Raw genomic sequence first — 16,675 nt, 5'->3', positions numbered from 1 at the left:
CTGTGATGGTATCATGCTGGTAACCCCTTGTCCCTGCCCGCTTTCCCAAATCAGGCCCTGGGCATTTCAAATGAGATCTGAACAGGTCTTGCTGGAAACTGACCTTTTCAGCATTGTCCTTCTTGTAAGGTTCCTCCTACCAGCAAGCAACCTCACACTATTCTAGTTCCTGGTAAGTTCATTTTCATTACACATAAATATGTGTAACTGGGACCCAATTCCATTCTTCTAAATGAAAAGCAGATCCAAGATGGAAATTTAGAACAGAGAAGGGGGGGGGGGGTATGGGTGTGACTTTTCCCTGCCTGCCATTTTCTTACTCCAAATTGCCTTCCTCCCATGGCTGGCTTCCCTTCCCAGGAGCAAGGATTTCAGTGTGTTTGAATGCACTTTCTTAGGTTTACAGGGGGAAGGATCTTGATGTAAGGAAACAGTGGGTAGGGAAAAGATTCCCGTCTCCTGAAGCCATTAAAACAAAACCTGTTTGGATTTGCATTGGTGAGAGTGTCTCATATTTATTGTTATTTTGTCTCTGCATACCTAGGCCCTGATGTGGTGTGCAGGTGGTGGTCATCCGCAATCACAATGACAATCAGCTGGCTCAGGGGTGATGATGCAGCCGTGAGATCCCAGTTTACCAACGTGGAGCGAATTCCTAAATGTTTGGAGATGATGGAGTGTGTGGCCTTTTTGCATTACTCTCACAATTGCCTTTTGTCACTTTAAATAGTTTCCAAACTAAGCTGCAGTATTTTGAGATTGTATTAACTGAAAATACCGGCTATCAGGCACTGGGGTGGTGGATGCAAAGACTCTTCTAAGTGTTAGATGCAGGGTGGAATTGGTCTCATCCAGCTGTGGCCATCTGGGTCCTCGGTGCAGCATCAGGCCAGAGTTGAGGGTCTGGGAGGGGGAGTTGCTCTAGTCTATAGAGAGATTCTCTCTCTCTCCCTTCAGGCTCTCTATCCAGTTGGGTGGAGGATCTGGAGTGTGTGTTCCTGGCACCGGGAATCAGAACAGATTAGAGATTCTGCTGGTTTACTGCCCACCTCACTGCCCAGCAGTCTTTCTGCCTGAGCTGGCAGATCTGGTCTTAGAGGTGGTGTTGAGGATTCCCATTCTGCTGGTGGGGCCTTTCTTCATGTGCTGCCTCAAGAAGTCCAGAGAAGGGGCAACATGAGGATGAGCCTTTTCTGTGTTGGCTCCCTGTTTGTGGAATGCTTTCCCCAGAGAGGCTCACCTGGCACCTTCATTATACACCTTTAGGTGCCAGACAAAATCATTCCTCTTCTCCTAGGCCCCTTGGCTAATCTAAGCAATCTATGGCCTTTTAAACTGTGTGTGTTGGGGAGGTTGTTTTTGTTTGTTATTATGTTATGATGAGTGGTATAGAAATTTAATAACATTTAATAACATTATTATTTATTATGGCAACTTAGTAAGTGAGAGGCTTATGGATCTTCTGGAGGTGGTTGGTCCACGACCACAATACCTTAAAGGCACTGACCTTGTTCCTGGCTTGGGATCTTTCTCTTATCCCTTCCCCCCTTCCTAGGAATGCCCTTGTGAAAGCTGTCTTTCATGTGTGCAAAGCCATGAATGCCTCCTTGTCAAGCAAGGCAGATGGGCAGCAGAGCTCCTTTGGCCACTGTGAAAGAGCCAGCACTCACCTTTGGAATAGCCTCAACATGAGCAGTGGGGTCTCAAGCACGGGTCTCAATAACGTAAGTATTGTCATCATCATCATCATCATCATCATCATCTTCATCACAATCATTTAAAACTGGCTGTACATTTACAACTGCCTTCTCCATCCTTTCCTGAGCCAAGGCTTGTGGGCAAATGTTTAGTCATCATTCCATGTGGCTCTGAGGTCAAATATCCTGGAGCCGAAGAAGCAGCAGCTAACATTTTTTTCTTCATGATTGGAGAGACAGAGAACATTCCCTCTCCTCTTGCCCTTTTGTGTGTGTTGACTAGAGCTGCAGTGCTCCCTTTCCCACAGTAGTGCTTGAGGAGTGCATTTGTTTCCAGTGTGTTGGCTTCCAGTGCACTGCCAGAATTAGCAGGCTGAGCTCTTGTTTGGTCCTGTCCTTGTTGCTTTTAATTATGCCTCCTGGGTGAATTGTTCCCACAGAAGGCACTACATGTCTAGTCTCCTGTGGGCAAGAACAGTGTGAAGTCTTTGTATCAGGGTGTCAGCTTCACCTTCATATCCTTGTTTCTATGAGAAGCTGGGGCTTTCCAACTTTTGGCACTGTACAAGAATCGGAGCTGGGTGGCAGCTGTAGTGCATTGTAGTTGCATTGCATGTTCTGGCAGTACTCGTGCAATGTTTCCGCAGTGCAGCACAGAGGTGCACCCATTTCTCCTCTGCAGGTGGGAATCTCCTCAGCTCGCCTGGATTGAATGCTGTTCTTTCCGATTCAGTGATTTAAGTGATGTGGTAGAAACTTCCTAGGAACTTTACATCTGAATTGGAAGGGGCCAAGAGGCCATCTGTACAACCCAGACTGCATTGTACTGCAAGCAGAAAGAAAGCATGAGAGATGAAAGTGGAGCACATGGGTTGAAAAGGCCGAGAAAAGGTATATGTGGCAGTGAAAAGGCAAATGAAGTGCCCATCGTGACCTCTATTTTACTTAGCTGATTTATTTTTTGGGCATGGCCTAGATGAAGCAGCAGCTGTGGCAGCCATAGCAATCTGCTGCCCAGTGGCCCTTCGCCTGAACAAGGGCCACAAGGTGACTAAGAATGGGGCAAAGTCATGCCAATGCCATGGACACCTGACCAAGCACACCAAGTTTGTCTAAGACACGATCCAGGAGGCATGCTGCCTCGTCTCCAAAAAGATATGTGTGATGGTGCTGTTCAAGATCTCCAAAGACAAATGAGCTGTGCAGTTCAACAAGAAAAGGGTGGGGACTTCATCCAAGCCAAGAAGAAGCAGGAGGAACTGAACAGTACCCTGGAAACAATGAGGAAAGCAGCAGCCCAGAAGGACTAGGAGCTCCCTGGCCTCCTCCCAAAGTCTCTGCAATAAAGCTTGTTTTGAAAACCCGGTAAAAACAACACTTCTATTTTCCTTAGGTATTTTTGAATTTTTGAATGAACCAAAATGAGTCCTTCAAAATGCAGTTCGAACTGATATTAAAGATACTTTTTTTGCCACCGGAGGGCGTACCAAAATACTATTCTGTAGAAGATGTTGATTTGTTTTGCAGTTTTTTTATCCCTAGGGTACCTTCTCAAGATCATACTGCTTCATTTTACTTCTGGCTAATTGTTGGAACCTTTGGGACACATTTTCAAGGACACTTTCTTAGAATCCCACTGTTCGTCCTGTTCCACGTTGAGATTTGCAGGAAAAGCAGGTAGCATCTGGTCGTGGCAGGCAAATTGTTAGTGTGCAAGGTCAGGTTAAGCAGGTAAAGTCCAGTCAAGGCAAAGTCATGATTTTTCTATCTTGTGACTCCTGCAAGGCTAGAGAGATGGGAATATTGCAGGGGACACGTTCTCTGAGTCCATAGATGGTGGCAGGACTATGGGAGATAGCTGAATAAGGTACTAATCGTCTCCCATAAGTCGTTTGAGCCTTAGGCTCATTCATCTGTCACCACTCTCCGAAAGGTCCTAAGGCCAGAGATCATATCAGTCATGGTGGCTAAAATAAAAATGAATGTACACCCCCACTGCCCATCTTTTGGACAGTCTTCTGTCAGTGGATCTTCAGTTCCACATTAAAACAGTGTGGTGGTCTCAGTATTTCTTCATATGGCTTAACTTTCATCTTTTGGTGGTAGGTAGAATTCACATAAAACACACAGGAAACAAAAAACAAATAAAGCATTTGTATGGTTAACCAATTTTTGTTAGGTAATTCTTTGAATATTCACTGTGATGGATGCTGTGGGAACAATGATTTGTGCTGGGAGCCCACTGCACCCTGATTTTGTGTTGACATGTTTTCAGAACACAGTTATAGGTGCTGATTTTGGCCTACAAAGGGGCACAGGATACTTCAGGGGTAGCCAGCCCTTTACCTTCCACATGTTATTGGACCACTGCTCCCATCAGCCTCAGCAGCATTGCTCTTGGTCAAGTATGATGGGAATTGTGGTCTAACAACATCTGAAGGGTACCACATTGGCTACCTTTGGATAACCTGGTTGCTTCCTCCATGTTATCTTGTGGTCGTGTCCTTTGATGATAATATTTGGACAACAAAAAATTCAGAATGCTCATGCTGGATCACTTTTTGAGAAGAAAGGGAATTTGGCCAGAGAGCTGTCAGTTGATACCATCTCATCTTTAAGATAAAAACACTATGTATCATTCTGCTAGTATTTTTAGATCTGTGTGAGAAGCTTTTGTCCCTCTGAAGGCTGCTGCATCCAGCTGATGATGCTGGAATGTCTTGATACTCCTGTCACTGAATGGGTCGGTCTCCTTGCAGATGATCCAGCTGCTAGCTTGCGACCTACTGCTGTCCCTCCGCACCACTCTGTGGCAGAAACAGATGAACTCCAGCCAGGCCTTGGGAGAGGCCTACCATGCTTCTGCTTCTGAGCTGACAGGATTCCAGCGTGACCTCGGCAGCCTGAGAAAACTGGCCCACAGTTTCAGACCTGCTTATCGAAAGGTAAGATCCTGCCACTTGTAATGAGTGAGGAGATGATGACCTGTCCCTTGAGTTCCTGCATGCTGTTATAAGCCAAAGGGGCAAATGGTCCACGAACTAGGCCAGGACTGGTTTTGCTTTGAATTTCCAGAAGTGTGTTTGCAGTGGTGGCTTCCTGCTGGATACATCCTTACTGTTGTAGGCTTTGCCCTTAAGTAGCATTCATTGTGTGTGTGTGTGTGTGTGTGTGTGTGTGTGTGTGTTGCGGTTTCCCCTGGATTTAAACTAATGTGACACTTCCTGAATGTTCTAAACTCTATGTAAATTATCTCAATAATCCTTAAAACAGCCCTGTGATGTTTGCCATTCCTATTAGCCACATGTCACCCATGTGAGCTGTGAGGATGAGAGAATACGGGGTTGCCTAATGCCAGGTAGCTTTTATGGTGGCTGTGAGATTTGAACTGGGGATTAAGCCTGGCAGGCTTAATCACTGCTCTCCACTGGTTTGTACGCACAAACAGCACAGATGGTTCTGTGGTAGAGTGTGGACCACTGCTGGTCAGAAATAGTTGGGTAGCATGCCCCTCTTTTAAAGGGCACATTCCCTGTACACTCTTGCTCAGCAGAAAGGAGTTAGGGAAGGAAAAGTGGCTGAGAGGATTAGCACCAGAAGGTGCAAGCTTATCTGATTAAGGCGCATGCCCAAATCTACAGCACCACAAGGTGATGGAAGGTTGCTAAAATGTAGGTGCTACCCATTGTCTTCTGCTTTTCTCCTCCTTCCAGGTGTTCCTGCATGAGGCCACCGTGCGTTTGATGGCAGGGGCCAGTCCCACACGCACTCATCAGCTGCTGGAGCACAGTCTCAGGCGTCGGACACCCCAGAGTACCAAGCAAGGTCAGGAAGCTCTTGTGCCCTTTCTTGTCCCTCTCTGCCCTGAACTGGGTCACCACCATCCCGCCCTGCACTATCTATCTATAAAATACTCGCAAGCGATGCCAAACCGTATGCGACAAATGCCACAGTTAGTTTAGCTCCCTGGTGTGCAGTTCTAGAGACCTTTGGAACCCTAATTAACCTGAAACGGTGGCAAACGTGGTTTTGCTGTGATGAGGAATTGCCCAAAATCGGGGGGAGAGGGGAAACATTTCCCCCCCTTCAGTGAGCTGCTTTTTGTTCATAAATTGTAGGATTCAAGCCAGAGTGTTTAAAATGTTTTAAGAAGCGGTGGCACAAAGATGTTCGCTAGCTGACATCTGAGGCTCCTAATTTGAGCAAAAGAAAGGCCTGTCAGGGAGAGGGTGGGCCTCGCCCACCTGCGCAAGTGTCATCTCTGTTACCAGGACAAGGCTGCTAAGTCTGGGCTGCCGGCCAGGTCTCAGCTTGGGGCATCCGAGCCTCTAGAATAAATTACTGCCTAGAGTTTCTGTGGGAGTTGGTTGACTGCTTCTTGCACTCTGTTGGGTAGCACCCATTGTGAAGCAATCTTTTGCTCACCCCAGTGTAGTCTTAAACAAATTGACTCCCATGGTGCACGTATTGCCCCCACAAGCATGGCATTCCTTGTGATGCCTCTTTTTTCCAATATCTAGGTGAACTGGACGCCCTTCCTGGGCAGAGAGAGAGAGCTACAGCAATTCTCTTAGCCTGCCGCCACCTTCCCCTCTCCTTCCTGTCGTCCCCGGGCCAGCGAGCCGTCCTGCTGGCGGAAGCAGCCCGCACACTGGAGAAAGTTGGAGACAAGCGTTCCTGCAATGATTGTCAGCAGATGATTGTGAAGCTGAGTGGCGGCACAGCAATTGCAGCTTCCTAACCGTGGAGGATTGCAGCCTCGTCGCTCATTGAACAGGATTCTTGCCCCTTCCTACCCTCCTCTTCTTCCTCCCCCTCCTCCCTTTTAGAACACTGTTCCAGGTTAGGACCATGAAAGTTGTGATACGCTAGCCAGGGTAGGGTCTTCTTGTAAACCAGCTATTGTTGCTAGTATATGCCTTCTAGTACAAAGGGTGCCCACACTGGAGCTAGAGAGTGTTCACATTTTCGCACACTGACAGAAGAATTTGCAATAGTGAGGAAGAAGGGTGGGTTCGGAAAGGTTGGTCCCCCACCTCTTTACAAAATAATCTATCTTTTAAGGAGGGGTTTTCTAGAAAGTAAGAAGAGCTGCCCTCAGCCCTTTTCCTTGCATCTGCGGTGGCCCTTGATCTGCACATCAGGTGCCATATGCTTTTGGCAGACCCAGAGAGAAGATCTGGCTCCTTGGTCCTCAGTGGGTTGCATAGAAGCTTTTCTATAGATTCTGCATTCTCTGAGAGCCTTTGGAGGTTCTCCTAAGGAAGGGCATTACAGTTTTTAATGCAATTTGGGGTTTTTATAGCATTTTATGGCTTTATAAGCACTATGGACAACATCTAGGTTTCTCTTCTGTCTTCTGTGTCCTCCCTTCCACCTCTTACTCATGTATCTGCCTCCTGGCAGCTGATGGAGCCATACTGTCATTAACTTTGGAGTTGTATTTCCATGCCCTAAAAGAGGGGACAAGGATGGACTTAGTGGTGAACCAGAAGCGGATTTAAGCTTGTGATTCAAAAAGCATGCATAGACAAACCACTGCTCTTTGTTTATGCTCATTTTTTTAAAAAAAAATACCTGCAGGACCCCCACTCCTCCCCAAAATCTGGATTAAGATCACAGGGAGGGGGCTGAGCATTACTCTTAGAAGTTTGTTGCTGCTGGTTTTTTTGGGGGGGGGGAACCCCAAGACAAACTACAGCTTGGGGAAGATTTTCAGCAGGAAAAATAGCACAGAGAGGAAAGGTTAAAAACCCCTCCTGATCAGCGCTCCTACTGTTGCTTTTGTAAATAAAGAGACACCGTAAGTCTAAGTGCATTTTTTGAATCACACGCTTAAAGTCAGCATTGAGTTTTACCTTAACAAAAAAAGAAAACTAGGGGCTGAATTCATTGTTCTCTGCCCGCTAGTGCGAGAGCAGAGCTTAAAGGTTTGGGCCACAAAGAAATCCAGTGCAACAGTTGTGCTAGCCGAAGCTTGTTGTGCAACAATTTTAGGCAATGCATTTGTGCTTTTTTGCACAAAAGTGTTCTGCCAGTGCAACAAGTTTACCGCTAAGTGACTTTAACTTTGCGCTACGTTGGATACAACCCTAGGAATCCTTTTTTCTGATGTTTGATTTCTTTGGTAGCTGCATCTATATGAGTATGTTTAGGATAACAGTCTTAGGACTTGTCCACACTACCAACAGCTGTCTCCTTTGGAGAAGCTTTGATGGTCAAACAGGTTTATAAAATGGTTTCCATATGTAGTGTAGATGTAGTTCTAGAACTTGGAGAAAGAGGAGTGGTTGCAACTAGGCCTCTTTGTTGGAAGAATAGGTTCTAAGAAAAGAAATTTTATATTTCATAGAGCTCAGAGTCTCACAAATCACTTTTGCCTTCTCCCGTTGCCTATGCACCATCTCTGTTCTTGCTTAGCCTCTCTTATTTCATCTTCCAAATCTGTCCAAATCAAACACACAAGCACCAAACAAATGAATTTGGGGCACATAATTCTCTGGGGAGGCCCACACAACTGTATATTGCAGTGGTTCTTGCAGCTAGTGTGTCTTCCATGCGTAACAGCTGGACACTGCTGCAGAACTGAGACCCTCCATTAAAAAAAGAAAAGAATTTCTACCTTAAGCCTCTCACTGACAATTTTCAATTCAAATGAAGCTCTGTGTGTCCCAAAACACATGAAATCCTGGGGGAGGGGCTTTCCAAACACTGAAGCAATTACATAATTAAAGGAACGTGGTCTGAATCGCACAGATAAGAGATGCATATCACATTGATATCAAATTTTTAAAACTTTCCATAGAGTAAACCAAAAGATGGTCCCACAATAAAGCGTTGGCTAACTTTGGTTATTTTGAAGACCAATTCTCAATCTTCCTGAATATATTGGAACTAATAAGAGGTGTAATTTCATGAACATTCCAAATTTCCCGTTGGTATACGTAAGTGGATGTGTTTGAAAGGTTGCACTTGCGAAAGGTATCAAAATACACAGTGAAAGTGAACCTTGGAAGTTGCTTTGCCAGGACGAGTTCGTAGGGGTGGGGTGTAGGGCATTTAGTTCCATATCTCACATCACATGGATAATCTTGGTTGCTTATCCTACAAACATGGGTAGCAACCATAGTCTATACTAGTGCCTTGGATTCAGCACTGCAGATCCATGGGCAGTTGTTTAAATGGGCAGGCTAGAAGCTGAGGACCATCCTGTTCTCTTAAGGGTGCTTCCCGACAGCCATTTTCCCAGTGATGGTAGCGACAAAACAGAAAGGGTAACAAACTACCTCAATGAAAAGGTACATTCTAGCAGGATGCCTGGGGTGTTTGGTGCTACCATTGCTGGTTTCCTTCCACAGTTGTTCTGCCACTCACACAGATTTTTCCAGTCTGCTTGGAGTTAGCAGCCATCCATCTGGGATTAACATAAGGACCTGCGTGAATTGTGAGTGTTCAGCAAAGTGATTTAGCATGCCCGACGCTTAGAAAGAAACCTTTCCCATCTAGAAGCTCTCATAGCAAATAATTCTGCGCAGTTAAATTTTGAAGTGTCTGGATTAGTTGATGTGCATCAGAATGTCATCTCCTATTGACACTGTGTACATCTCACAGTTCTATGGATTTGAGGCTGTGAAAGCCATTTATACTGTCAAGCAGGAGAGAATACTACGGCTGAGAATGGGCATTGTAGTCGAGGGTAAAAGCCTCATGTTGTACAGCAGGAAGAGGCATTGAGGGTGGTACTGCTAGCTTGTGGAATTATGCTTGTGTAGATGGGACCTCCACAAGGGAATCGCCCTGTCTTTCCATGTACTTCAACCATTTTTTAAAAGAAGACACCTCATTTATTTATGGGTTTGTTGTCACCCAGGCTATCTCTATATTATTTTTGTGTATATAATGTAACTTTTTTGTGCTTTTATATATGATGTGAAAAGTGTATTTATCCCAATGAAATTAGGAATAAGGATTCTTTGCTATAAGAAAACGTAGCTGGCAATGATGTGAGTGGGTGAGCGTTTCTGGTATATGTCCTGATTGTGACCCTCTCCTGGGGTTCATTGCGCGACTTGTCTAATAAAAATCAAATTGTACGCAATGTCTGATACTTGAAAGAAGCTTCATTAAGAAGAGTACATTTTGTTGGGTGGGGGTGTATGAAAAATGTTTAAAACATTCTCCTGCAAAGTGTGCTTGCCCACCAGTGGTAGTACAATAATAAAAACTGATAATGGTAGTGGCTAAATAGGATTGTCAGAATGCTGCAGTGTTCAGTGGCCTAATTGAATTGATTAGGTTTTGTTAAGGTTAAATCACCAGCGTTTCCTCTGTCACACAATGTCCATAAATATAAGCTAGAGTAATTCACGAGGAGCGCAGAACAGATCAGAGCAAGTTGTTAAGCATTAGGATTAATTTGCCAATCTTCCCAGCAATCTGAAGGACTTTGAACAGAAAACCTACACTGATGATACATATGCCACAGGTTTGAAAGAACTATGAGGAAGGGTGCATGTAATCGATAACATACCTCTTTTAGGGAGAATCCACAGTCGAACAACGTTTGAAGGCCTAGGTTCCACATCTCTAGATAGACTTGAGTTCCGTAAATCTTTCCTATTACTTTAGCTTTCTCATTGCTGGCTCATATTTCTGTTTATTGTGTTTGAGACCAAGCTCTAGTTTTCTTGACATGGATAGTGGAATTTGGGGCTATCCCTGGGCTTGCTGAATATAGCCTGGAAGCTAAGAAGAAGCCTTTTCTCCTCTTGGTGCCCTTCTACGACATGTCCAAGAGGTAGGTGGCTCCCTGTCATAAGAGCCTGTTGCACCCCAACATCGCTGAAGAGACAAATCAACAGGCGAGCCCAAATTTCTGCACTTAACAGCAGGGACAGGCTGTTTGGCCTTTTATTTTTCTATTGTCCAGCAGAGGGCAGAAGTAACTTAGTAAAAGAGTAATTCTAACAACTGCTGACCCTCATTTCAGCATTCTCATACTGGAGTTCTTGGAGGTAGGTAGGTTGGGTTTTCATAACACCTCAATTTGAATATGTGCCACTAATTTGTAGTCTGAAAATCCTCCAGTATGGAATATAGAACTCTACTTTGTGCAGGCTTGCATTTCTGCACAGATCACAACCCTGGCTGCAGTTTCTATTTTTCATTTTCTTCCATCTCCTCGTACTCTCTTTCTTCTATTCCCCCCCATATATATATATATATATGCACACACACACATTTTTCTCATCCCTCAATATGTTCTTTGGATAGATTAATGAAAACACAAAGACATACCCAGGATATGTGTGTTCTCCACAAAAGGTTCTGGAGTGAAATACACTTTGAACTGTCCTGCCACTCCACCTCTCTTTTTTTCCTACCTTTCCACACACCTCCCTAAAAGCAAAGGCAGGTTGGCAGAGACTCACACTGTTTGGCAGACCTGTTTCGGTTCAGCTATTAAAGATTAATCCTGTGGGATTTCCAACGTAAGATTTTAAAATGAGGCCATTGTGCTCTGGGCAGTAGCAGTCTTCCTATTTTCTCTTCTCATGGTGCCAGTGTTTTATGTGAAGGCAGGAATCGTTTTGCTCCTTCCGAGTCTCGGAAAGTGGCAACAAAGGGAGCACTTCTGAGGAACAAAGTGGAACAAGGAACTGATACTGCCTTTAAGGCAACCTCTGCTGCTACTGATGCTGTGTGTGTGTGTGTGTGTAGGGGGGTGAGCAAGGAAATGAAGATCAGAGCTGTGCCAATGGAGTGATGTGTCAGTACATCTGACTTATCTGGGCAGTGCCTGGCAGTACTAGATTAAAAGATACGAGGAACTTGCTACAATATGTCTTTGGGACTCTGATTGAAAATTTGTTAAGAAACCACTATTTTCTCAAGCCAAATTGCTTTCACTTTCCTTAGCTCCAGCTGTAAGCTGGGTCCAAGAAATTCTCTTTTCACAAGAAGTTTTCCACATTTGCCCTAGCAGCAGAAGGCAGACACTGCTGCCCCTGCCAGGCACTGGAAACCTCTGTGTGAGGCGTGTGAGTGAACCTTCCAGGCAAGGTGCATAAAATTACGTATGATGTGGGGAAAGTGTAGGGTGGTCCGTCTCATAACATCATGCCAGAATCCAATAAAGCACTGAATATTGGGAGATTCAGGAAAGACGAAAGGTGGTGCTTCTTCCCACAATGCCTACTTAAACTATGGGTATCTACTTCCGACTCTACAATTCTATGATTCTATGAACAAGGGGCCGAAGCTGTACACTTCATGAGGGAAAGAAGATCCAGTGATGTCTTCCAACTTGGATGGTTTTAAAGAGGGTTTAGATAAATTCATGGGAGTGTCATTGGAGACCTACGTGGTGCGAGCCACACCCTACATTTAAAGCACACCGTTTCCCTGAAAGAATCCTGGGAACTGTAGCTTGTTAAGGGTGCTGAGAGAAGTGTGGCTCTGAGGAGTAAACTACACCTCCCAGGATTCTGTGGGGGAAGCCATTCGCTTGAGTGGTGTGGATGTGACGGTCAGGTTCTTTGGGCTCATGATTGCTCTTCTGGGCAGGGTTTCTGATGGGATTGTTCCCAACGTGGACAAGCCAGGGATTGAACATGGAACCTTCTGCATGAAAAACATGTACAGTGGTACCTCGGGTTACATACGCTTCAGGTTACATACGCTTCAGGTTACAGACTCTGCTAACCCAGAAATAGTACCTCGGGTTAAGAACTTTGCTTCAGGGTGAGAACAGAAATTGTGTGACAGTGGCACAGCAGCAGTGGGAGGCCCCATTAGCTAAAGTGGTGCTTCAGGTTAAGAACAGTTTCAGGTTAAGAACAGACCTCCAGAACGAATTAAGTACATAACCAGAGGTACCACTGTACTCTGCTACTGAGATCAGAACAGAACTCAGTCAGTTATACTCAGCTAGTAGAGGCAACCCCTCTTTTTTGTTTCTGAAGCACTGCTGGGGAATCCCGGGAGAGGACACAATAGACAGTTTGCAGGGGGCAGGTTAGCAGGGATCACTTTTCTTGATGGGCACAACACCTCAAGTTTTCCTTGCACAGAACATCCTATGTCCTTGAGCGATCCCTAGGCTGACGCAACATTTTACTTCCATCTTGAACAGGAAGACTGTATAAGCGGGGAAGGGACAACTCGAGTTAATATTAAACTGGCTGAAGCCGTCGTCCCCCCCTTGGCTACCATCTCCCCAACTATTTGCCCAACAGTCTCTAAAGAGCTTGCTGGCAAGAGTGATTAAAATGGATCAAGATGCCTTCTAGCTGTGTGTGCTCCATTTATTACAAGTCACCACAGAACAGACCTGCCTTTCGAAGAAGCTGACAAATGGTCCAGGCTATCAAAGGAGAACCCCAAAATGAGACCTCTCAGTTGGTGAGCACGCCTAGTATCATCCAGTTGATGCTGCTGGCAGCATTTCACATATTTTGCTTCACCAGTGCCTTGGTTCGGGGTGGTACCCTCTTTTGAAACTATCTGGTTCCATCTGAAGACTGCATTGCAGAATCATTTTCAAATAAACTTAACTCCTGGTAAGGGGGAAATGGGTGAATGGGAGTGGGTAGCAATCTATGCTATAGGTGAAAAGCTAATGCATTCAGTTGCGAAACTGGATAGGTAGAAGCACATGTGATTTAGTGGCAAATAATGTTATTTATTTGGAACTTATAGCTTGCCTTTTATATCATAAGAGTTTGCCATCCATGGTGACTAACAATAAACAAGATGAAATAAGAATTAATGTGATTGTGACCTGTTGCCAACTCATATTTATTTTATTTTTAAATATTTGTACTTACAGTTCACCTTTCACTGAACTATCTCAGGGATGGCTGTCCACTTGGTCACTGAATATCCCCATTGAAGCCTCAATAGATGACATTCCCTCACCATTTGCACTGGTCTTCCCTGCAGTGCTGTTCTAGGTCTTGCCAGGATAATGTGGACAAAGAGTTTTGGAATCTGCTAAAGCATACATCTTTATTTGTAGGTCATTGTGTGTCCTTCACCTCTTGTTGGGTGATGTGAATCATATTACGATGTGCCTTCAAAGAGAGTTCTATGAAAGCAGCCTCAAAAGAGCTTGAAATGTGAGGAACGAAATACAGCCTGTTTTGTATATGCCAAGAACGGCATTTTGCCAAGCTCCATTCATGTTGGGACACCTGGTGTTTTATTATATAAATTTCCATAGCCCAGATTTGAATAAAAGTGAAGTTTTATGTGCCTATCTATCAAAAATGAAAATGCCAATTCCCGTGAGGCTGAATTCTGAGGAGAGGAGGCTTCATGAACACATAGGTCCTCAGACACACATATGTCCAGACAATGAGATCTCCTAGGAAATTTTATTATTTAACAAAGGACAAAAAAGTACAGACCAAATGCACTTGGGGTTCCTTAGGTATGTGCATTCCATGTTCTCATCAGGCCTACACCTCTTTCACCTGCATAATCCCCAGCCTAATAAATTTATGCCTGAACACAGTTGTTATAGCAGGAACCCAATAAAGGTGCCAACCATATTTCCAGAATGGCAGCCATCTTTGTTTGCTGCAGTCCAAAACAATGAAGCATTCTTCATCTTAAAGATGAAACAGTTTATTGTGGCATTTGCTTTCCTGGTACTAGAATTCACTTCAGATTTCTCAAGCCCACATGAAACAAAAGCAAAATTTTATAGAACAGATGTGCCTATCTATCTAAAATAAATCTGGCCAATTCCTGACACAACTGAAGTGTGAGGGGAGGAGGCTAATCCAGGAAAGCAAAGACATAAAGACGTTAGACTTTTAAGGTGTGTAAAGGAAATGAACTGCTCTGTTGTATTGTACAATAATACAAAATCTTCATTTGAGGATTAGGAGGTTAACTTGTTAAGCCTAAACTGTCCAGAGATCCAATTGGAAGGAAAATAATCATTGAGAATGTAGTGCTTTGCTGTTGGGAAGAAGGTGCAGTACTTTTTTGAGGTTTCATGGATTGGGATAGGCAGGAATTAATGTAGCTCTAGGCTGTATCTGCCAGTGACATGCTTTGAGAGTTAGATCAAGGTGGCATCTGAGAATGGAAGAATAAATAACATATAGTCAGCCTGGAGGCTGTATGCATGACTATCACACAATTTTGTGATCTTAGGGCCTATATCAAGATAGGAAAAGTAGATTTGTATTTAATCCTTTGTTTATTTGGTCTTCTGCTCCAAGTGGGAGGCAAGCTGTGTATGCTGTTCCTATGTTAAATCTTTTTCCTAAGTACGAACATTAAAAAAACCAAAAACTTAGTAAACTGTTAATCTAAATTCATAACGCTTTGTAGTCTCAATTCTTTTCACCACTTCATGCTTCAGTCTAGTTCCACAATGCTTTGAAGTGTCCTTGAGGGCATTTTAGGCTGTTTGGTGAGAGACAACCAGGGTAAAAAAAAATTATTTCACCTGGTGGCAGTGGAAAGAAGCAACACGTGCAATTACTTGACTGGATACAATCTCCTGTGAAAGGTCCAGAGGGAAATCATAGAACTGTAGAGTTGGAAAGGGTCCCAGGGGTCATTTAATCCAACCCTTGCACTGCAGGAATCACAGCTAAAGGATCCCTGGCAGATGACCATCCAACCTCTTTTTAAAAACCAGTGAAGAAGAGTCCACCACCTTCTGAGGGAGCCAGTTCCACTTTAGAACAGCTCTTACTGTCAGAAAGTTCTTCCTAATGTTTAGTCAGAAACTCCTTTCTTGCCATTTGAATCCATTGGTTCAGGTCCTATCCTCTTAAATACTTTAGCTGTCTCTGCAGCTGAATGCTGGTCCCACCTTCTCTCTTGCCCCATAACTGCACCACCCACAATCCTTCAGATTAGGTAGAGAGCTTGCTCTGTGATCCAGCCACCGCCACCACTTCTGCAGGTTAAATTATTTGACGAAAGGTTCCCCAGGGCCTTGCTGCCATGCACTCCCGAAAGAGAACTCGCTGATTTCCTGGATGTGATCCATTCATTCCCTCAACAAAGCCACACGCTGTGTGAACCTGGCTTTGTTAATTCCTGTGTCATTATCTATGCACTTGTAAGGTTGTGTTTTGTTTGGAAACAAGAGTGGGGATGCGTGATGATAAATTTCTGTGTTGGGCAATCTCCTGCTGCGAGGGTTGAAGCGAGAAGCCTAGCAACAGCGGAGCCTGTTTGTTATGGGAGCATCAGGAACGGCATCAGGCTGTGCAGAACAGAGAACAAGCAGTGGCCCAGTTCAAATTCACAACCTGGTGCTTCCACCAGTTTGCCTCTGAAATAAGCACCTTCCTGGTTGCTTTTGTGGTAGAACCATATGAAAAGTCAGCATTTGTATATGCCAGCCTTCCCCAACCTTGCACCCTCCAGATGTGCTGGACAACATCTCCCTTTGCTGGCTGTGGGTTGTCATCCAAAACAGCTGGAGGAGGCCAACTTGGGAATGGTAAACAGCTAGGGCTAGGTTTGTACCAAAAAAAAAAAAAAAAGGAGATTTCGGTCCATTATGAGAGAAGATGCCCCAAAGGTTGACTCCAATTCCAGTCACACCAAGCAGAGGAACATGTTGTGTCCAGTCTTTGTTGTATAAAAGCATCATAAGCTGCATTTGCACATAACAACAAGTCAGACTTATTGTAGTTTATTAATGAATGAGCAATAAGCTGGTGCACACTCTCCAATCTCTCCCACTTTGCTTTTCCCTTTGTGTGAGTTGGGGTAGACAAGCCAGGAAGATTTGGCTTCCCAATTTCTTTGAATTGGGAATTGTGGCTTGTTCAATCAATCGATCAATTCTTTATTGCTGCCGAAAGACACGAAAGACAAAATTCAGTGCATATAAAATACATTAAAAAGTACACAAACTACTTGGACAAATCATTAAGACTATGCTTTTTTCAGACTTTTGTCTAATGCAAATTTATCTCTGATCCTGACCACCTCAGAAA

General features: G+C 44.3%; 1 protein-coding gene and 1 pseudogene across 1 annotated transcript in view; both read left to right on the top strand.

Moving 5' to 3' along the window:
• Positions 1-9,795, top strand: part of SREBF2 (sterol regulatory element binding transcription factor 2) — a 34,307-nt gene extending 24,512 nt beyond the window's left edge. Inside the window, exons 15-19 of the mRNA XM_053407569.1 lie at positions 545-677; positions 1,556-1,724; positions 4,457-4,642; positions 5,411-5,522; positions 6,218-9,795. Coding sequence (XP_053263544.1) covers positions 545-677; positions 1,556-1,724; positions 4,457-4,642; positions 5,411-5,522; positions 6,218-6,438 — 821 coding nt within the window. The 3' untranslated portion in view covers positions 6,439-9,795. The remainder of the gene's footprint in view (positions 1-544; positions 678-1,555; positions 1,725-4,456; positions 4,643-5,410; positions 5,523-6,217) is intronic.
• On the top strand, positions 2,637-3,346 carry LOC128422428 (60S ribosomal protein L36-like; annotated as a pseudogene).
• Positions 9,796-16,675: the final 6,880 nt, after the last annotated feature.

Source organism: Podarcis raffonei, chromosome 10, assembly GCF_027172205.1.
Source record: "Podarcis raffonei isolate rPodRaf1 chromosome 10, rPodRaf1.pri, whole genome shotgun sequence".
Taxonomy (NCBI): domain Eukaryota; kingdom Metazoa; phylum Chordata; class Lepidosauria; order Squamata; family Lacertidae; genus Podarcis; species Podarcis raffonei.
This window is presented reverse-complemented; position numbering and strand designations above follow the sequence as displayed.